This window comes from Erpetoichthys calabaricus, chromosome 13, assembly GCF_900747795.2.
Source record: "Erpetoichthys calabaricus chromosome 13, fErpCal1.3, whole genome shotgun sequence".
Classification (NCBI taxonomy): domain Eukaryota; kingdom Metazoa; phylum Chordata; class Cladistia; order Polypteriformes; family Polypteridae; genus Erpetoichthys; species Erpetoichthys calabaricus.
This window is the reverse complement of record NC_041406.2, coordinates 139,638,883-139,662,226: the sequence shown is the minus strand read 5'-3', so window position 1 is coordinate 139,662,226 and position 23,344 is coordinate 139,638,883. Positions and strand designations below refer to the sequence as shown.

Sequence of the window (23,344 nt, the reverse complement as noted above, 5' to 3'; positions counted from 1 at the left end):
GGAGTTGTCCATTAGTTCACACCGCAAAGCGTGAATCGAAGAATGTGTGCTTGCATTTCTCACCGGCAATTCACCACAGCGGTTTGAGATGTATAAACACAAAAATCCAATGCGAAAACAACAGTAGAGCACGTGTGCATGGTCAACACTGACGACACACTGACAACCGCCATAGGGTGAGTGAGTCACGGCCACATTCCAACATTCGATTGATACAATTGGGGTTAAAAGTGTAGTATTTATGCACAATACGTACAATATTCACTGCAAAGCTTTTGTGAATTTCCCCTTGGGATTAATAAAGTATCTATCTATCTATCTATCTATCTATCTATCTATCTATCTATCTATCTATCTATCTATCTATCTATCTATCTATCTATCTATCTATCTATCTATCTCTATCTATCTATCTGAATTGCAAGAAAGTTGTGTATTACTCGAATAATGTAGATCTTCGGTAAATCAGGGCACAGATAATCGGGATCCTACTGTATCTTAGACTGAAATAATTTCAAACAAACCGTTTTAAAAAACTTTTGACTTTTTTGCAAAGACCGACAAATCCCATCTATTGTTTTATTAATGGATTGTTTCTCTGACCCATTTAATTCAGTTCCAGGGACGCAGGGGTCAGGAGCACCTAAAGTGAAAGAGAAGAACCAGCCCGTCAGACTATCACAATATCTGACACAGCACCAGTTTGGGATCACCAATTAAAGTAACTCCACATCTTTGGGGACTTAGAAGGAAGAACTGGATGAATGCCGAGTGAGCTCCAAATAGTTGCCATCGAGGTATGAGATTCAAACCTGGATGGTATTCTCCAGAAGCCCGGGTTTATACTTCACGTGACGCATGCCGCAGCGGACACTCCTGCTATGCAATCATTTTACTGTTTGTACTTGTGCGCGTACTTTACGTAAATCTGGAGGAATCCAGCAGGTGGCAGTGTGAGATATCATCACGGTGAGAACAGGTTCGGCTTCTCTGTGTTGTGAAGTGCCTGGAACACCCATTAAATTCCAATGACACCTTACCGCAGTATCTCTGAAAAGAATGTTTAATAATTAAATCCATCAATCCAGGGATGTGTCCATTCCAGCAAGCATTGGGCACGAGACAGAAACAATTACTAGATGAGGCATCAGCTCATCACAAGGTGAATACAAGCACTCACATACACACTGGCATCATTTTAGTGGCACCAAATCTGCATATCTTTGGAAGGAAACTGGAGCACAGTGTGGTATCCAAGCAGGGAATATCAGCGACGTGACTCCCTGTGAGACAGCAGCGCTACCGCACTGCCACTGTGTCACCCCCATGTGTGTAATTAACAACAGTATTCATTATTTAAACGAAATTACCAATTTATCTGTAAAATGTAACTTACATACTTTAATGCATTTCATCATGAAAGTGATATCAAGTATAAATTTAAGGATTCTAAATGTGCAGAGAGTTGGAGTACCATACATTTAATGTGCTCAGTGTGGCGATCTATTGTTGCTTGCCGTAGCGATTAAAAACTGGGATGACGTTTACGACGGTGTGCTTTAATGATAAAGTAAACTACGAGGTTAAAGTGGACATTTCGAGATTAAAGATGAAGTTTCCACTTTAATCACAAAATACACGTTTTCACCATGTCCTTCATTTTTTTTCTCAGTGGCTCAAATACAGCGCTGTACATTATGTTGCTGTTGTGAAGTTGCAAAAAAAAAAGAAAAGACGGTATGACAGACTTTTAAAATGTGTTGTGTCATTAAGATCGGGAATATGCACTGCTTGAATGTAAAAGCACCACAAATGCGTCTGTATGTTGGCATTTTGCTTCACCACATCGAACCATTCATCAAACATCGAACCAAATACATCGATCTCGTAGGATCTGCAGAGAGGCTTTCTGTCACATGTATATACAGTTAGGTCCATAAATATTTGGACAGAGACAACTTTTTTCTCATTTTGGTTCTGTACATTACCACAATGAATTTTAAATGAAACAACTCCGATGCAGTTGAAGTGCAGACTTTCAGCTTTAATTCAGTGGGGTGAACAAAATGACTGCATAAAAATGTGAGGGAACTAAAGCATTTTTTGAACACAATCCCTTCATTTCAGGGGCTCAAAAGTAATTGGACAAATTAAATAACTGGAAATCAAATGTTCATTTATAATACTTGGTTGAAAACCCTTTGCTGGCAATGACAGCCTGAAGTCTTGATCTCCTGGACATCACCAGATGTTGGGTTTCCTCCTTTTTAATGCTCTGCCAGGCCTTTACTGCAGCGGCTTTCAGTTGCTGTTTGTTTGTGGGCCTTTCTGTCTGAAGTTTAGTCTTCAACAAGTGAAATGCCTGCTCAATTGGGTTAAGATCAGGTGACTGACTTGGCCACTCAAGAATTGTCCACTTCTTTGCTTTAATAAACTCCTGGGTTGCTTTGGCTGTATGTTTTGGGTCATTGTCCATCTGTATCATGAATCAATTTGACTGCATTGAGCTGGATTTGAGCAGACAGTACGTCTCTGAACACCTCAGAATTCATTCGGCTGCTTCTGTCCTGTGTCACATCATCAATAAACACTAGTGTCCCAGTGCCACTGGCAGCCATCACACTGCCTCCCTCCGCCGTGTTTTACAGATGATGTGCTACGCTTTGGATAATGAGCTGTTCCACGCCTTCTCCATACTTTTTTCTTGCCATCATTCTGGTAGAAGTTGATCTTGGTTTCATCTGTCCAAAAAATGTTTTTCCAGACCTGTGCTGGCTTTTTTAGATGTTCTTTAGCAAAGTCCAATCTCGCCTTTATATTCTTGAGGCTTATGAGTAGCTTGCACCTTGCAGTGCACCCTCTGTATTTACTTTCATGCAGTCTTCTCTTTATGGTAGACTTGGATATCGATACGCCGACCTACCCCCTGGAGAGTGTTGTTCACTTGGTTGGCTGTTGTGAAGGGGTTTCTCTTCACCATGGAAATGATTTTGCGATCATCCACCACTGTTGTCTTCCATGGACGTCCAGGTCTTTTTGCGTTGCTGAGTTCACCAGTGCTTGCTTTCTTTCTTAGGATGTACCAAACTGTAGATTTTGCCACTCGTAATATTGTAGCAATTTCTCAGATGGGTTTTTTCTGTTTTCGCAGCTTAAGGATGGCTTCTTACACCTGCATGGAGAGCTCCTTTGACCTCATGTTGTCTGTTCACAGCAAAATCTTCCACATGCAAGCACCACACCTCAAATCAACTCCAGGCCTTTTATCTGCTTAATTGATAAGGACATAACGACGGATTTGCCCACACCTGCCCATGAAATAGCCTTTGAGTCAATTGTCCAATTAGTTTTGAGCCCCTGAAATGAAGGGATTGTGTTCACAAAATGCTTTAGTTGCCTCACATTTTTATGCAAAATCAAAAAACCAAAGAGCTGGTGGTGGATTTTAGGAGGCCCAGACCCCTCATAGACCCAGTGATCATCAAAGGTGACTGTGTGCAGATGGTGCAGACCTATAAATATCTGGGAGTGCAGCTGGATGATAAATTAGACTGGACTGCCAATACTGATGCGCTGTGCAAGAAAGGACAGAGCCGGTTATACTACCTTAGAAGGCTGGCGTCCTTCAACATCTGCAATAAGATGCTGCAGATGTTCTATCAGACAGTTGTGGCGAGCGCCCTCTTCTACGCAGTGGTGTGCTGGGGAGGCAGCATTAAGAGGAAAGACGCCTCATGTCTGGACAAACTGGTGAGGAAGGCAGGCTCTATTGTTGGCATGGAGCTGGACAGTTTGACATCTGTGGCAGAGCGAAGGGCGCTGAGCAGACTCCTATCAATTATGGAGAATCCACTGCATCCACTAAATAGTATCATCTCCAGACAGAAGAGCAGCTTCAGCGACAGACTGCTGTCACCGTCCTGCTCCACAGACAGATTGAGGAGATCGTTCCTCCCCCAAACTATGCGACTCTTCAATTCCACCCGGGGGGGTAAACGTTAACATTCAACATTATACAAAGTTATTGTCTGTTTTTCACCTACATTATTATCATTCTTTAATTTAATATTATTTATTGTATCAGTATGCTGCTGCTGAAGAATGTGAATTTCCCATTGGGATTAATAAAGTATCTATCTATCTATCTATCTGTTCACCCCACTGAAATAAAGCTGAAAGTCTGCACTTCAACTGCATCGGAGTTGTTTCATTTAAAATTCATTGTGGTAATGTACAGAACCAAAATGAGACAAAAGTTGTCTCTGCCCAAATATTTATGGACCTAACTGTAGTAAACAGAGACTCTGACGTCACGTTTCGACTCTTTGCTGGTACTGCAACTCGTGCACACGTCACGTTAATTTCTGAGGACCTGCTCAGAGGACACATCAAATGAACGCTGGGAACGCATGGCGGCCATGATGTGGGCGTGTACGCATTCTGAGCGTGAAGTATAAACGAGCCCTAAAGCAGCAGCAGCACTAACCCATTCATTCATGGTGTTGGGTCTACTATGTCAACCTCCATTCCACTCTAATTGTTTTAAAATAAGACAGAGAATAATAAAAATGGGCATCATAAAAAAAAAAAAAGGAAATTGGAGTCCAGCCTGGATCCTTCTTTTTTTTTTTTTTTTATTGTACAAAAGAATTACAAATGAAATCCAACAAAATTCCACAAGTGTAAAAACATTTAAATCAAATCCTGCACCTTATAAATTCACAACACTTCAGTATTTTCCATTGGTGGCCGTTTAGCGTGATGGTCATCCCCAGAATGGATTTAAAAAAAAAAAAAAGACCAAATATGGAACAAACGCACCAATTATTATCACGCGACTTTTCACATCAGATGCTTCTTATTGGCACCATTTGTGGAGAAAAAGGTCAAACTGGAGTTTCTTCACCGCCCACTCTCGGGAAAGCATGGACTCCGTGGTCGAAAACTTTGTACGGTAGTCTCCCCTTAGAGGACCAGCAGTCCGTTTTAGGATCATAGCAGTCTACACAGTCTGAATCCTGAATGACATTGAAACTGGTAACGAATCGTCCGCCAGTAATGTAGAGTTTGTTATCAATGACGGTGGCTCCATGATGCATCCGTCTCTCCTTCAGGCTGGCACAGTTTGTAAATGTGTTTGTCTTCGGGTCGTAGGCAATCATTCTCCTTGTGTAGCCTAGAGAGTGTGAGAGAACATTAAAGAGAAATGAACTACCAAAACCACTTACGACATAAAAATTTGACATGCTCTAACAAAAATGTTGCACTCTCATGCAATGGTCCAATCGAAATGAAAACCAGAATACACATCTGTGACTCCGATCCAGACTTGGCTAACGTAATGCTCCCTGGTCCTGTTTTGTATGTTTCATTAGGGGTGTACTCACACTGGGCACATTTGTTCCATACCGTGCGTGCCCAAGCACGATTGTCCCCATTCCCCCTAAAAATTGAGAAAGCACATGTACATAAGTATTCACAGCCTTTGCCATGAAGCTCAAACTTGAGCTCAGGTGCATCCTGTTTCCCCTGATCATCCTTGAGATGTTTCTGCAGCTTCATTGGAGTCCACCTGTGGTAAATTCAGTTGACTGGACATGATTTGGAAAGGCACACACCTGTCTATAGAAGGTCCCACAGTTGACAGTTCATGTCAGAGCACAAACCAAGCATGAAGTCAAAGGAATTGCCTGTAGACCTCCGAGACAGGATTGTCTCGAGGCACAAATCTGGGGAAGGTTACCGAAAAACTTCTGCTGCTTTGAAGGTCCCAATGAGCACAGTGGCCTCCATCATCCGTAAGTGGAAGAAGTTCGAAACCACCAGGAATCTTCCTAGTGCTGGCCAGCCATCTAAACTGAGCGATCAGGGGAGAAGGGCCTTAGTCAGGGAGGTGACCAAGAACCCGATGGTCACTCTGTCAGAGCTCCAGAGGTCCTCTGTGGAGAGAGGAGAACCTTCCAGAAGGACAACCATCTCTGCAGCCATCCACCAATCAGGCCTGTATGGTAGAGTGGCCAGACGGAAGCCACTCCTTAGTAAAAGGCACATGGCAGCCCGCCTGGACTTTGCCAAAAGGCACCTGAAGGACTCTCAGACCACGAGAAAGAAAATTCTCTGGTCTGATGAGGCAAAGATTGAACTCTTTGGTGTGAATGCCAGGCGTCACGTTTGGAGGAAACCAGGCACCGCTCATCACCAGGCCAATACCATCCCTACAGTGAAGTATGGTGGTGGCAGCATCATGCTGTGGGGATGTTTTTCAGCGGCAGGGACTGGGAGACTAGTCAGGATAAAGGGAAAGATGACTGCAGCATTGTACAGAGACATCCTGGATGAAAACCTGCTCCAGAGCGCTCTTGACCTCAGACTGGGGTGACGGTTCATCTTTCAGCAGGACAACGACCCTAAGCACACAGCCAAGATATCAAAGGAGTGGCTTCAGGACAACTCTGTGAATGTCCTTGAGTGGCCCAGCCAGAGCCCAGACTTGAATCCGATTGAACATCTCTGGAGAGATCTTAAAATGGCTGTGCACCGACGCTTCCCATCCAACCTGATGGAGCTTGAGAGGTCCTGCAAAGAGGAATGGGCGAAACTGGCCAAGGATAGGTGTGCCAAGCTTGTGGCATCATATTCAACAAGACTTGAGGCTGGAATTGCTGCCAAAGGGGCATCGACAAAGTATTGAGCAAAGGCTGTGAATACTTATGGACATGGGATTTCTCAGTTTTTTTATTTTTAATAAATTTGCAAAAACCTCAAACTTTTTTCACGTTGTCATTATGGGGTGTTGTGTGCAGAATTCTGAGGAAAAAAATTAATTTAATCCATTTTGGAATAAGGCTGTAACATAACAAAATGTGGAAAAAGTGATGCGCTGTGAATACTTTACAGATGCACTGTACGTGAAGATTTTTACGGTGACAGATGATGTTAAGGGAGGAATTTGCAGCTTTTCTTGCCAACTACAAGTCATGGCCATGTGTAAGGTGAAAATAAAAACCTGTTTTTAACTCGAATTGTATTGAATGAAATGAGAATTGGACTATCTGACTTGTCGCATCATTGACGTCTGTAATAAGAATATAAGTTTAATGTCACTGTTTTCTGTACAAAAATTATTTTAAAAATCCACTCACATGTACAGGCCGGGCCAAGCATAGGACAAGATAGACCAGGGGTAGGCAACGTCGGTCCTGGAGTGCCACAGTATGTGCAGGTTTTTGTTCCAACCCAGTTCCTTAACGAGAACTCAATTATTGCTGATGAAGCACATATTGCTTAAGTGACATTTTGATGCTTCATTTTAGTGGTCTCGCTTGTTAAGGTTCTCCAACCTTAATTGCTTATTTCAATCTTAAACTGCTGCATTCAGTGTTTTAATTGCTCCTTATTAGCAATAAGATGTAAAAGACAAAGCAGCCAGCAGTTCTCCAGCTAGCTTTTTTCCAATTACATCTGTGTGTGTTCATCATGCACTGTTTGATTTAATAAAACACTTAATAGAAAAATGTGACAGACTGAAAATGATCTGTTTTAGGCTTCAAATCATTTGGATGATATCCTTGAAAAGGAAAAAAATCTACGATATAAGAGCCTTACATTGCACAGACTAACAAGCCATAAAATTAAATAAGGTCTGAGATTGGCAATGATTGGTTTCTAATTAAGCAATTGGGTTGGAATGAAAACCTGTAGCCACTGCGGCTCACCAGGACCGACATTGCCTACCCCTGTTTTACATCTTATTGCTAATAAGGAGCAATTAAAACACTGAATGCAGCAGTTTAAGATTGAAATAAGCAATTAAGGTTGGAGAACCTTAACAAGCGAGACCACTAAAATGAAGCATTAAAATGTCACTTAAGCAATATGTGCTTCATCAGCAATAATTGAGTTCTCGTTAAGGAACTGGGTTGGAACAAAAACCTGCACATACTGTGGCACTCCAGGACCGACGTTGCCTACCCCTGAGATAGACAAAGACAGCTGGAGGAATGTGTAGTCCGCCTAAAGACAGATGTATACTATTTTGTCCTCTGTTAACAGTCAGCACAAAATCTTCTTTCATTGTTTGGAAATTGACTATTTGCCGATGTGGAGGCCTGCACGTGGAGGAACCAGTATAAAAGACTTGGACAGCAACCAAACACTTCGAAGCCGACGGACGGATGGGTGATATTGTCATCTGTCCTGAAAAGCCTTCCAGTGCAGCAATGAAAGATGGCAGACTGTATAGATCAAGATACCACCTTGGTATTGTCTTTGCCATAGGCTTCCCATCTGTAATGCAGCGTAAATCGTCAGTAAAGAAAGCTAAGTTATTTTCTCTTATGTGATTTTTACCGCCGTATCACTATGGGAGAGGTATCGCCTTTTAATATCGTATCTATATAGTTTTTGGTTACTTAAAACACCGCAATTACAAGAGAACTTACTTCAACTAGGGAGCTATATCGCCCCCTAAAGGTACAACGTCATGTCTGTTTTCCGTGGTTGGACACATTTAGCGATCAGTGTTCCTCGAATGCTACTGAATCGTGCTCAGGCACCAGGGCGTGCACTCGATACAGTTGGCCCGGCACCGAGCGATCACACTAGTCAAACCAACTATACTTTGCGGTGTTACATGTGGACAAACGTGCTCAGGCATGGAACAAATTGCTAGTGTGCGTACACCCCAAATCTTTTTTAATGTTATGTTTTGAATATGGTTTTCTTAGTGAATGATTTATCATGTAGGTGTTGTGTTTAGTTGTTTTCTGTGTAGTTATGTGACCTGTCCCCTTTGTGTAGAGTTCCAGGGGATGGAGCCACTGTGATGTTTCTGCTCAATGCTGTTGGGTTTATGAACTGAAGACACTAAGGTTGAGTTTTTCAGGAGGAACTCACAGCAGTATGTATGGCGTAAAAAGGGCACTGCATCCCAACAGTTGGGATGCCATCACTAAAGGGGAAATGAATTCCCAAGTTTATCAAGGTATCCTACAGGACTAGTAGTTGGGTGATGCAGTAAGACAGTGACCCTAAACATCGAAGCAGATCTACTGTGATCTGCTTTTTGGAGTGGCCCACTCTGAGCCCAGACCTTAACCTAATGGAGATGCTGTGTAATGACCTCAGGAGAGCCACTCATGCCAGACATCCTAAGAATATGGATGAGATGAACCAGCTCTGTAAGGAAGAAAGGTCCAAAAATTCCTCCTGAACGTTCGTTGTATATGTTGTATCCTCAGCTACCTGAAGTGCTTGTTTGAGGTCATGGCTGCCAGTTCATTTACTTTTACGACCGCACACTGTGAATGTTTGAGCGAAAAGACACAAAAGATTACAATTGTTTGTGCGTTATTAGGGTAAGCGTGTTGTGTTTGTCTATACTTGTGATTTGTGGAATGAAGATCAGAATGCGTTTTATGACCAATTTGTGCAGAAAACCTGGCAGTTGCAAAGGGCCGACACTGTGTGTGAGGTGGTTTGTGGATCGCTTGGTGCAGCTTAACTCTGTTGTATTACTGGTGTTCTTTACAGAAGAAACAATATGACTAACAGACTGTAAAGCAAATAATCATATTCCAATATATGACAACTAATATTTAACATCTTGTCACAAAATCCTTCAGTCCATCCAATAGTCCAATATAGGGTTGCAGGTAGCCAGGTCCTAACCTGGCACCAAGACAGGAACTAACCCTGGGCAGGTTGGCAGTCTTTCGTAGGGCAGGCCCACACTCTGCTAATTAAGACCACCCTACAAGTCTTTGGAATGTAGGGGAAACAATGGAAACAACACACAGGCATCGCCCAGGCTAGGATTTGAATCCCAGGACTATGGAGCTGTGAGACAGTGTTGTGAAATCCTTTCACCGTGAAGCACAAAGAGGAGAGCAGGCCTCTAATAAACTCATACAAAGTGCCAGTGCTCCCCTAATTTAAAGCCTGGGCCCACTAGATTGACCTTTTTCTCCCCAGGCAGGCAGGGCCTAAACTCAACAGGTAAGCTTCCCGGCCTGCCCAGGCCCAACAAAGGGGTTGTGTAGTATCACTTCCTTGAACCTGGGACATTGATAAATGTAACCAGGGGTGGGCTTGGCAATGTGGGCACACAACAGGCAAGGGTTGGTGCATCAGAAGTACTTAGTGCTTTTATTGAGCAAAGTGTTCCAAAAACAATAACGTGCAGAGCAGGCTTCTTCCATGATGAATAATCCGTAACAACAGTAATAAAAGTGAAGGTTGAAATACTAACAAATAAATAATTCAGACATGGTTAAAATCCGAGGTTAAAACTCAGTCAGGGTCAATCTTTTTTTTTTTTTTATTTTTAAACAAACATGAGTTCCTTTTTAAAGCCGATGTCGCCTCTGCTCACCCCTCCCGGTCCTCCGACCCTCAAACTGTGTCGTGTCCTCGCCGCCATCCCTCTGTGAATACGTTGGGAGGGACCCATGAGCCCTGCTCTCAGGGAGTGGCTCAAAGTGGTCGGGAGTGGTCCTGCCCCCGTGAGTGTCACCTGCTCACCCCAGCGGGGTCACAGTCCCGACCCACCGGCTCCGCTTTGATCCTGCTTTGACTTTTTATCTCTCTCTCTCTCTCCATGAAAACAAAATGGCATTGTGATAGAACCAGAGGTGGGCAGAGTAGCCAAAAATTGTACTCAAGTAAGAGTAGCGTTACCTCAAAATAATATTACTCAAGTAGACGTTAAAAGTAGTCATCCAAAAAATGACTCAAGTAAAAGAGTTAAAAAAAGTATTTGGTGAAAAGACAACTCAAGTACTGAGTAACTGTTTGATCATAATAAATGATTTATTTTTTAGAAATGTTGTAATAAGACAGACAAAAATATAAAATAATGTGCAAATTCTTCTATTTCCAAATAATAAAATAAAAAACGAGTAAAAAATAAATAACATCTTTACAAAACAAAGATGCACAAATAACACAAAGTTCCAAATCTTAGTTTTTCACCACAGAGCTTTTGAAGAAGATACCTACAGTAGGTGACATGTATGTTTGAACAGTGACAAGATCTACTGTACACGGACAATATAATACTGTATATTCAGCACAGCTGATAGAAAATAACAGTAGAACAGGGCAGCTTGTGCACGTCCAAGAAGTCTCACTTTACCTTGACTCTCTGTGTCTGTGCATGTTTGGTTAAAACCTGCTTGTTCTTCACTCAGTGACGTGATGGTTAAGCTTCAGCAGGAGTTGGCTCTCATTTTTCATGGATTCTTTCTTTCCCTGTCCGCTGTCTGTGAGGAGTTTGTGCCGCTATGCTGCCACAGTTTGTGTGTGGGCATGTGACTGCATGGCTACGTCTGATTGGTGAAACTGAGCCATGTGATTATTGCTACTGTGGTGCCCGGATAGGGGTGGTACCCACCCGGGACAACCGAAAAGACCGGAGGAGGGCTTGTGCCTCCTCCAGACCTCGAGGGGATGACCGCCCTGGTGGCCATGGGTACAGAGCTGGGAAGCTCGACCCTGTAGGGGCCCGTTATCACCTCCAGGGGGCACCCCAATACCTGGAGAACCCTGGACCCCAGCACTTCTGCCACACCAGGAAGTGCTGGGGGGAAGAGGAACAGGGACACCTGGAGTGCTTCCGTGGAGACAGCCGGCACTTCCGCCACACTGGGGCGTGTCGGTGGGAGATTGCCGGGAACACACCTGGAGCACATCTGGGTGCTTATTTAAAGGGGCCACCTCCCTTCAGAGATGGACTTGAGTCGGGTGGAAGAGTGGACAAGGTCTCTGGAGGAGAGAAGGAGGCAGTCTGAAGAAAAGAGAGAGAAGGCATTGTGTTGGCCTGGACTGAGGGTTATTGGGGTTGTGAGTAGTGAATTTGGGTAATGGAGACCCTAAATAAACATGTGTGAGGTAAATCTAACGTGTCTGCCTGTCTGTGTCCGGGTCATATTCCACACTATGTCTGATTGGTGAAACTGAGCCATGTGATTATTGTTGCTACGTCTGATTGGTGAAACTGAGCCATGTGATTATTGTTGCTAAATCTGATTGGTAAAACTGAGCCATGTGATTATTGTTGTTACATCTGATTGGTGAAACTGAGCCATGTGATTATTGTTGCTAAATCTGATTGGTAAAACTGAGCCATGTGATTATTGTTGTTACATCTGATTGGTGAAACTGAGCCATGTGATTATTGTTGCTACATCTGATTGGTGAAACTGAGCCATGTGATTATTGTTGCTAAATCTGATTGGTGAAACTGAGCCATGTGATTATTGTTGCTACGTCCGATTGGTGAAACTGAGCCATGTGATTATTGTTGCTAAATCTGATTGGTAAAACTGAGCCATGTGATTATTGTTGTTACATCTGATTGGTGAAACTGAGCCATGTGATTATTGTTGCTACATCTGATTGGTGAAACTGAGCCATGTGATTATTGTTGCTACGTCTGATTGGTGAAACTGAGCCATGTGATTATTGTTGCTACGTCTGATTGGTGAAACAGTCAAGCAGTAGATCCACTGGCGGCTTCTCTCTGGAAAAAATCTAGCGTATATAATGGTGTGATGGATTGCCGGCTTCATATTCCGGCCCTCACCCCCAGGCCGCCAGGAGGAGCTCTCCCGACAGCATGGACAGGCCCCGAATTCCAGCAGGGCCTTATGGACTATGTAGTTTTTATACACAGCCCTGCTGGATACCTTGGGGACCACTGGGAGTCTCTGTCGGGAGGCCCGTGGACTCATATATGCCCTATAACCCGGAAGTGCGTCATAATCCCGGGACAGGAAGAAACGATGTGCTTCCGGGGTGAAGATAAGGACTGTTTACCCTGACCTGGAAGGAATAAGGACTTGTGGACTGTTGGGCAGGGACACCTCCAGGTCAGGGAGTATAAAGGACTCTGGGAAAGCCCAGACACTGAGCTGAGCTGGGAGGTAGGGTGGCGAAGTGTCTGGGAGTGGAGGAGTGATTATTTGTGCTTTATTATAGAGAATTGATTTGTTATATGAGTAGTGTGGAGTGGAGGGTGCTTAGTGCACTGTATTATAACAAAATAAATTATTGTTATACTTTTACCTGCTGTTTGGAGTGGTACCTGAGGGTTCAAGAGGTGGATCGATACCTCTACTGCTACAATGGAAAAAAAGTAACGATTCGAGTGTTGCCCAATGTAGTGCAGTAAGAGTAGCATTTCTTCTTCACAAATGTACTCAAGTAAAAGTAAAAAAGTATGGTGCAGTAAAACTACTCTTAGAAGTACAATTTTTTTAAAAAGTTACTCAAGTAATTGTAATGGAGTAAATGTAACTCGTTACTACCCACCTCTGGATAGAACGCAAACAAAAATTTAACATGGAGAAAACACAAAAACACACCTAAAAAGCAGATCTTCTGTACTATAATAGAAATACAGTGGTGCCTCGTACTCCAGATTTAATTTGTTTTGGGAGGCCGTACAAACTGAGTCAGTTTTCCCCATTAGAAATAATGGAAGCCGAATTAAACCATTCCCAGACCCTAAACAATACCAATTTTGATCAACAGCAAATACACATAATTTAAGGTAAAAACACAAGTAAATGCCATAAATAAGAAATTAAAACATGAAAACAATAAATACACAAATACTGTGTAATAAATGAAATTATTGAAATAAAATGAAAATTGCATTTAGCGTATTTTAGTGGGGAGTGGTGGTGTCCCGTGTGGCTGGTTGGGAAGAGGAGTCGTCTTCCATTAAGACCCCCAATACCTGCACTCCTGGACCTCTTAGCACAACTGGTTGAGGGCCACCAGATCCACCACACGTGTCCCGCTTTCATGCTTCGTGAGAAGTTCCTTTTTCTCCACAATCATCGACACTACAACCTTCATCTTAGGCTTTGTTGCTTCCACACTCTTGTGGGATGCCATTGGTTAACAGATGGAGGTTTTATATACTGTATATAATCAAACACACCAAAAATAAAGCGAATAAAGCACTGAAAACATATGAGCGTAACGCAAGAGATCGAGAAGACGATTTGGGCGCACGTAAACATCATCACTTTACGCTTGCTGCTTAAACTCCATTGGTTGCGCACACAGTATGAACGAAGAAGCATCGGTTCAACTCCGGATCAAATTTCTCTCGAGTTTAGCGTTGGAACTCTGAAACGTTCAAAGTTAGAATCATTTGAAGTACGAAGCACTACGGTATAACAGTCCTGAAGAACTTTATACATATCAGATGTAGCAGGAGAATGGGCACCCCGGCCGGAACAGAGGATATTTCATTACCCAGATAGAAGGCCATTGAGATGACGCAAGTGAAATGGCTGCTGGGACAAGAAAAATACATTTGTACCCAGCTGATATGCTCTAATGAACAGACTGAGAGAAGCCGAGGGTCGGTTCCATCCCCCATACAGTAGGTGGCAATGATCCTCGCATGGTAACCCAATCTGAACACCCGCGGGGGTGCTTGGGAGTCCGAGCTGCAAGGCAGCAGGCAACACTCAGCAAAGTTAGAGAGGAGGGAGAATTGTGTGTGTGTTTTGTGTAATTGATGGATTTATTGTGGCTGATTCTGGAGGGGAGATTCTGAAGAAGTGCGTTGAGAGAATAAAAATCCTTTGTTTTATTCTAACAACGTGTTCTGTATTACTGTGTCTTGGGTTTGGGGCTCAGTGGAGCCTCCTTGTGGCCACACAAAGATCACAAGAGTCATCACACCACCCGTAGGTCACCTCAAAAGGGAACGTATTTCACACGTCCTGTAAATAAGCAGTCCAAAAACACCAGCACCTTTATCAAAAGAACACTGGGTCTCGAACCCATTGATCGTTCACATGATGCCAAAATTGGGTTAAGCAGGTTTGAGATTGGACAGGTGGGTGGACAGATGGATTGTGTCAGGATAATTCTTCATCCTCGGCCACGGTGACATGTAAGCTTACCTCCAACAATGAAGATTCGGTCATCGAGGACAGCTGCTGGTGCATACACGTTCTTCACCGTTCTTGTTTCTAAGCGGTGCCACAGATTTCGAGTCATGTGGTAAACCTGAAAAGAAGAGATCATCTGTTAGTTTTTCCATTTGCCTTTCCACCCTTAGAACAGGGTAGCCATTTTACGTTTATGTCTTATAATAAGAGCACAGGTGGGTCACCTGGAACGAGAAGTGAGATTTTGGGCCAAAGGTTATTCTTGGAAAGCTGGTTGGACCTCCTGAAACAGAAGGTCCTTTGCCCTTCCTGCCCGTTTTTGTAGATCATCTCCCAGAGGGAAGTTTGACGTGTTTATCGATATGTCACTACTGTATAAAGGAGTCTGTCATTGGACAAAGATATGGAGGGTCTATGTGAAGCTAATGCTTCTTGTCTACAAGAGTTACAAGGGAGTCTATCTGGAAAGAGACCACTGTCCAGGTGCTGGGCACCCTCTGGTATGGGTTATTTAAACAGGAGCACTCTGTGGGTTAGGTGGTCCGGTGTCTGTGCCAGAAGAAGGTGACATTGAGGAGCAGCTTTGAGTGAGAAGGACCTTGGGTGGATCATAGGAGCAAGATGGAGGAGCCAAAGTAATGCATTGCAGCAGAGCAGACAACTAGTCAGGAGCCCTGATAATACACGGACGGGGATCACAAGGTGACGGCAACAAGTCGGCAGGTGAACAACCCAGCCACGATCTCCCATTTCCTTCAGGTGTGCACGTTATTATATTTAATGTTTAAATGCTGTGACCACAAGGGGGTGCCACTGAGCTCAAAAGCCCAAGACACAGCAATACAGCACACGTTACAGGAATAAAATAAAGGACTTTTATTAATAAATCTTCCTAGAGCACATCTTTGCAATCACCTCTTCAACACCAAAATCATCAGTGCAATAAATCCAACTATTATACACAAATCAAACAATTCTCCCTCCTTCTCTATCTCTGTTGAGTGTTGCCTGCCGCCTCCTGACTCTGACTCTCCAATGACAGGCAGCGGACTCCTTTTATGTCGGACCCGGGAATATTTCCGGTGTCATGCTGTGTCCTTGAGGAAGCACTTCCAGGCCATAGAACAAGGATAAGACAGCGCCCTCTATCGATCACTTCTGGACTGCAAGTCCCAAGCATCCCTGCGGGTTGCCATACAAGGACCGCTGCCCCAGCGTGAATGGGGGTTGGAACCAATCCCCCATCCTCGGCTCTTCTCAGTCCGTCCATTAAAACACACCGGCTGGGTACAAATTTATTTCCTTGTCCCGCCAGCCAATCCGCTTGTGTCATTGCAATGCCCTCCTGCCTGCATTAAATACAACGTTAATTCGCTCGTGACCGATCGGCGGCGATGTTTAACTCTTTCAGGGCTGATGTTGTGAAAGATGAATGTTCTCTTCGTTCCCTTGTACTAATCCTTGTCTAAGCAGTTAAGCAGAAGTAAGCTTTAAAAACATGCTTTGCTGAGCAAACAGAAAAATATTTGTCCAAAGGACTCAAGGTCTAAGCATTCCACACATGAGACTGCCTTATCACGTTTTCCCTTAGTTTACATCTGAACGCCATAACAAAGGGGCCAAGAAATCAAGTTGCACAAGGGGCGTTGAAGGGGCTCAAGGATTGTGTATGTCTATCTATCTATCTATCTATCTAATAAAAGTGTCAATTGTTGCATTTCATAATGATATTAAATCATGCATTCTAGGGGTATAAAAACTTTGCCCCACCCAACAGACGGGGTTCAGAAGAGCCCTGATGCTGTCATGTAATATCGATTGCCTGCTTTTCTGAAACTCTGCTCACTGTGACACTGAAGAATAAAAGCTGCTATTTAACCACACCTGCTGTCTTGTCTGGTGTCTTTGTCCACAATGTCGACTTTTGTCAAAATTCAGGGGTATAGGACGGTAATCAGCTGTAAACTGTAACAAAATCACCGTTACGTTTTAGTTTGACTCTCTTTGCTAGAAGGAAAGTTACATAGCTTTGTTGATTTAACCTCGATTCCCTGTGCGTGCATGAGTAGTGAAGAGCAAACAACCTCTAAATTGGCACCGACATCTGGCGAGAGACCAAAGCAGATGTGCAAAGCAAAATACTCCATGGACATTTTACGTAATTTCGTTGAATAGGACTCTGACTTGTCAGACTCCAAGTTTGATGCAAGTGATTTGGAGATGGATATCAAAAACGAAAGAGAGGTACCAGCATCATCTGATAGGTCCACAGCTGATCGCGGTGCTGAACACTTTCATGTAGCTGATGCGCCTACAGCGGCTTTCACCTCGGAGGACCACCACTTATGATGACAAGAGGTACAAACCATATTGCATCACCTTGTGACCGCCACCCACTTACTGTGTGAAGACAGCCAGGCACCCGGCCCACCGTGCGTTCCTGCTGACAATCGAGGTGCCCCCACGCAACTACTGCCACCAGAGATCCCGAACATGCGCCAACAGCAGCCATGGCACATAGCAACAGACATTTTATGTTGGTTTATGTGTGAAACCATTGCTTTGTGTGCTTTTCAGAAAACTGAGTTTTTTGGAAAAAAAATATTCAGCCTCTCAAAGAGTTAAGAAGCCCCGCCGTAAAATGTTCGTTTCTTTTTACCTGAATGAGCCTGACCGGGTATTGCTTTGCATCCTCCCCTCCAAAAACGTAGATTCTTTGATCTTTAACGGCAACAGCCGGATGAAGGACAGCTACTGGCATCGGGGCCATGGCTTCCCAAAGGTTGTAGACGATGTTATATCTTTCCACGTCATTGGAGACTTGCTTCGCCAGCCCGAGACCCCCAAGGACAAAGATGTAGTTCATCGAAGCGATGCTCGTGTGAGCGTAATGCGGCTCGAGCATGGGGTCCGCTCGCCTCCACTGATGCGATTTGAAAGAGAACGTGTACACGTTGGAAGTGACTTCCGCCTTCCTTCCGTTCATGACCAGGCCCCCCAAAATATAGAGGACGCCGTGAACGAGCACCGAAGAAGACTTGTAAAGGCGCAGCGGCAACTTTGAGAGCCACTGCCACTTCTGAGAGGCTTCTTCGTAGAGTAAGACATCTCTGGCGGTTTGCTGGTTGTTCTTTCTCCCTCCGACCAGGACCAGGCTTTCATGACTTGCGCACCGTCGTGGGGCTTTGGGGAGACTGAGTGCCGTTGTGCGTCGTAAAGCTTCTATCAAACCGGTGCAGACGGCGGAACGCTTAATCAGCGGTTCGTTGGCTATGAATTGGAACAGATACGTTGGGTGGACGTGCTGCAGTCTGACGTTTCTGAAGAGATCAAGGATCGAGTCCTTCCTGCTTTGCAGGTCACAGTGAATCCATGCCATTAACACCTCAAAGACCTGCTCCTCCTGGAGACACAGCTGATCGTCGCCCAGATAATCAATCAGATCTCTCAAAGAGAGCTCCCTGAACTCTTCCGATGCAGCCACGTCAGAAAATCTGCGCAACGCAATGTCTTTGGCCTTCTGGCCGAGCTTACTGCAGCCAAATGCTTCGGAGAGCCGGATCATGCTCAGGCAGTTCTTGGGATTTAGAAGTCCCAGGAGGAAGGAAGAACAGGCCTCAAAGAGACGGGAGTACTGCAAAAGTGCTGCCGTTTCCATCAAGGGCAGCACGCCTTCTGTTGTTATTGTGATCGTCCCAGTATAAACGTAATCCAAAAGTTGACTTAGGGCATCGGACGAAATCCCTGGCAATGTGATTTTTGATAGAAAACGTTCTCGGAAGTTGCTGCAGAACATCGCTTTGAAGTAAGGGCTGCTTGAAACGAGAACATTGCGATGACAGGAAAACTCCCTGTCGCCCGTGCAGAGCATGACATCAGTAAAGACCTCATCTTGTCGAAGAGAGTTGAGCTGCGCGAGGAGGTCTGATGAAAATTCTCTGTCAAAGAAGGTGAGGCCTTTTGGGGACTCTTCATTCATTCTGTAAAACACAACAAGGTATCAGTTAGACCTGGAAATTGTATGATTCCTTACGTTTCATGCCACTGACAAAAACAAATATGACAAGATCTTAACCAGCAGTGTCCTAATATATTTGTATCGTTTTTAGATGTCTTTGTTTTATTTCTCTTCTTATATATTGTAACCACCAGGGGGTGCTACCGAGTCCCAAACCCAAGACACAGTAACACCCAACACACTCGTAGGTTTAAGTTAAAAATATTTATTAAACCTTGGCATGTTTTCAGATCATCTTTCCAAAGATGTGTTGCACAATCACAGTAACCCAAACAAATTCTTCTTCCTCTCATCCTGCCGTTGAGTGTTGCCTCCTGACTCTGACTCCCTGATGTGAGATGGCAGCCGGGTGTAGGAATGCTTCTGGGGCTCTGCTGTGTCTCCCTGGAAGCATTTTGGGGTCATAAAGAAAGAAGGGAGGTAATTTCCTTGACATCGCCCACTATTGGCACCCAGGGACCCCAATAGAGCTGCCATACTCCCAAGCACCCCTGTGATAGTCCAAACTGGGCTGTCATACAAGGACCGCTGCCACCTGGTGTATGGGGGATGGAACAGCTCCCAACTCTTGGCTTCCACTGGTCCATCTACTACATTATACTGGACAGGCGCAACGTTATTTTTCCATCCTGCTGGCCAATCTGTCTCTCATTCCATTCTGGCCTCCCGTCCTGGTAAGAAACCATCATCCTTCCCGACTGGAATGTTTTGTAACACCATTATATTACCACTAGCTGTGCTACCCATCTAAGGCAGGCTGAAATTTAAGTCATCAACATAGACCTCAGCGTTAACGTTTGTTATACACCATTGAATACCTCTGTGCCTCTGTTATATGCCATTCGGTATGGGATTCATAAGAGCAGTGTTAATATTTGTGATGCACCATCTGTTGGAATGACAGATATAATTAATTTTATTACATGTTTGTGATTCACCATCTGTTGGAATGACAGATGCACTGCATTTTATTACTAAAAATGTTTGTGATGCACCATCTGTTGGAATGACACATACAATGCATTTTTTTATTACTAAAAACGTTTGTGATTCACCATCTGTTGGAATGACACATGAAAGGCATTTTATTGCTAAAAACGCTTCTGATGCACCATCTGTTGGAATGACACATGCAATGCATTTTATTACTAAAAATGTTTGTGATGCACTATTTATTACTAAAAATGTTTGTGATTCACCATCTGTTGGAATGACACATGAAATGCATTTTATTGCTAAAAACATTTCTGATGCACCATCTCTTGGAATGACACATGCAATGCATTTTATTACTAAAAATGTTTGTGATGCACCATCTGTTGGAATGACAAATGATGTTTGTGATGCACCATCTGTTGGAATGACACATACAATGCATTTTTTATTACTAAAAACGTTTGTGATGCACCGTCTGTTGCAATGACACATGCAATGCATTTTATTGCTAAAAATGTTTGTGATGCACTATTTATTACAAAAAATTTTTGTGATTCACCATCTGTTGGAATGACACATGAAATGCATTTTATTGCTAAAAACATTTCTGATGCACCATCTCTTGGAATGACACATGCAATGCAATTTATTACTAAAAATGTTTGTGATGCACCATCTGTTGGAATGACAAATGATGTTTGTGATGCACCATCTGTTGGAATGACACATACAATGCATTTTATTGCTAAAAATGTTTGTGATGCACTATTTATTACTAAAAACATTTCTGATGCACCATCTGTTGGAATGACACATGCAATGCATTTTATTACTAAAAATGTTTGTGATGTGCCATCTGTTGGAATGACACATGCAATGTATTTTATCACTAAAAATGTTTATGATGTGCCATCTGTTGGAATGACAGGGACATAGCAACTGGATGGACACACAGACACTTATCCTTTTAGTAAGGTGGACATTGTGCGTTGTCTCTTTGGTGAGCATTGCTGAGGAGTTTCTGGGACATCTTGGTAATTATCCTGGGGTTGAGGAATGTAAATTCAACAATTTATTTTGTCCTCTCCTGGATTTGTTACAAAGTTGCATAATTTTTTTTGTGTGTGTCTTATCACAGTAACATTTTGAATATTGACTGGTGGCACCATTTTGGGGTTTTGTGTCAGCTGTTGCCAAGACATCCTTGCAGAGGCCCACCAGAGTGTGCTCACGTGATGTCATCTGTGCAGCCCCATAGAAGGTCATATTATGCACTGTTGTGGTATTCGTGTTTGGATAAAACTAAAAGTCTTAACATACACTTCCTGGTATTTTCTTTCTCGGTTTTCTGATTTATACTTTCAGTGTTAAGGTTTTGATTCTTGTCTCACATTCTTGGCTTGGTGAAAGATCTCTTTGTCTCTCTGGTTTTGATCTCTCTGGTGAATTCTCTTTTTTGTTTTCACTTCATCGCCTGATCCAGAGTTAAATATTCAGTCAGCTTCAGCAGAGCAAGTGTCAGCACTCTCTGCACTATTTTCATGGGTGCAGCCATATTGTTGATATTAATGATGCCTGTTGCCATCACCTGATCAAACGTCATAACCAGTGCCAGAGGTGGAGACAAGCTGAACCCGCTTAATCCAGACCAGGGGCACATGGTGGACTGGAGCCAATCCCAGCTAGCACAAGGCAGGAACAAAGCCTGGACAGGTGACCACACACACACACCCCATATGGGCAATTTAGAGTCGCCAGTTCACCTAACCTATATGCCTTTGAGTTATGGGAGGATACCAGAGAACCCAGTGGGTACCCACGCAGCCATGGAGAGAATATGCCAACTCCACGCAGGGAGGTCCGGGGATGTGAACGCTGGTGTCCTTACTGTGAGGCAGCAGCTCTCCCCTCATTCATATCTGCTTCTTATAAGTTCGACATGACATAACATAACAGTCTTTAACCTGCCTTATCGCATTCAGGATTGAGGAGGCCAAGATAAGAACGAGTCCCAGACGCGGCACCAGTTTGGAGTCAGTAAGTAAACAAACTGGAATAACAGGATGAAACCCACACAGGCAGGACAGAATATGCAGACTTCACACAGATGAGATGTAAAACCAAGCCCCTGACTCTCTCATCTTTCATAAAGAGTAGGGTGGTCCCTGACATCCTGGCTAAATTGTCAGTCATGACCTGGTCATTCTGCCCCCCCCATCACCCCCTAACTATCTCTCTCCCTCCTTCAACACCCAACTAACCAATCGGTGGTGAGCTCACTGGTGTGAAATGGTTGCCATTGGATGCTGCACATTAGTGGTGGGTGAAGTGCCACCATGTAATTTGCCATATAAGTGTTTTCTTCTGTACCCTAGAACACCGAATATGCAAGGCAGCTAACTGCTGCACCACCATGCCATCCCCGGTCCACATCATGCAAGATCATTTATAGTACACATACTATTAAAACAGACCAAAACACTGTCATCTCAAAAAGCAGGACAGACATATTTTTTATAGCGTGCCTTCTTTCTCTTACACACACAGAATCTTTACCCACCTGTTGTTTTTCCAACTAACGGGTTTTCTCTTCGGTCTTTATGTTGTGTCCTTCAAATGGAAATAAGGATCCTTTCTGTTAACTCGCTCTGCTATGCTTTCGACGTCTGTTGTTGTTTAAAACTCCGCTAGATTGCAGCCGCTTGCCATGGGGACATTCTGTAAATTCCAGGTCTATAAATAGGGCATCAAGGACTTTCAAAACTGGTCACATGCAAAAAAGCCGCTGTGTTTTCATGGCACAGACACGACATCTTTCTTTCTATCTGATTGAGTAAGCTTCTGTTTTTCAAGACTCTGTGTTCTTAACCAAGCAGAAAGGTGTCTCCTCTGCTGTCAATATGGACGGCTACCACTGGCACTGACGAGGCTGAGGATGGTCCCATACAGAAGCTGGGTTTTGTGTGCCCCACAGTGTGGCATGGTGGCTTGTACTGCTGCCTCACAGAGCTGGCATAATGGATTCAGAACCCATGTCTAGTTGCTATCTGGGCAGTTCCCCCTATTTTATTGCGGGATTGTATCAGTATTGCAATGTAGTGCCAGGCGTGGCCCGCTTGTTTTAAGCAAAAAGACTTACCAGCTGGGCAAAAGCAGACCGAAAAGTTATCTTCAGACCTGACCGCAAAATGTGAAAACTTCCAAAGGGGTGAAGACTTTTTACAGGCCCCGTATGCGCAGATCTTTCCATTAAATGCCGTTTAGCCCCTCACGTTAATATTAACAACAAGGGGTGCTTTACTGTGGAAGACAGCGATGTGGTGTAAATCACTACATAGATACGATACTAACTACTGTAGAACATCAGGTTCAGGCCTGGGGACCCCCAGTGGTCGCAGATTTCTGCTCCAACCAGTTTCACAATCAGGGATTCATTTGACCTCAAACCGATCTGGTCAACTGGAGCGGCCGATTG

At 43.7% G+C, this 23,344-nt stretch overlaps 1 protein-coding gene across 1 annotated transcript; it reads right to left on the bottom strand.

Moving 5' to 3' along the window:
* Window positions 1–4,611: 4,611 nt before the first annotated feature.
* On the bottom strand, window positions 4,612–18,917 carry klhl38a (kelch-like family member 38a). The gene is made up of 3 exons (XM_028817580.2): window positions 17,575–18,917; window positions 14,928–15,033; window positions 4,612–5,176 (listed from the first exon to the last, which is right to left on the bottom strand). Exons 1-3 carry the CDS (start codon window positions 18,892–18,894, stop codon window positions 4,887–4,889), a joined length of 1,716 nt encoding a protein of 571 aa, XP_028673413.1. The 5' UTR covers window positions 18,895–18,917; the 3' UTR covers window positions 4,612–4,886.
* Between the last annotated feature and the right edge of the window lie 4,427 nt (window positions 18,918–23,344).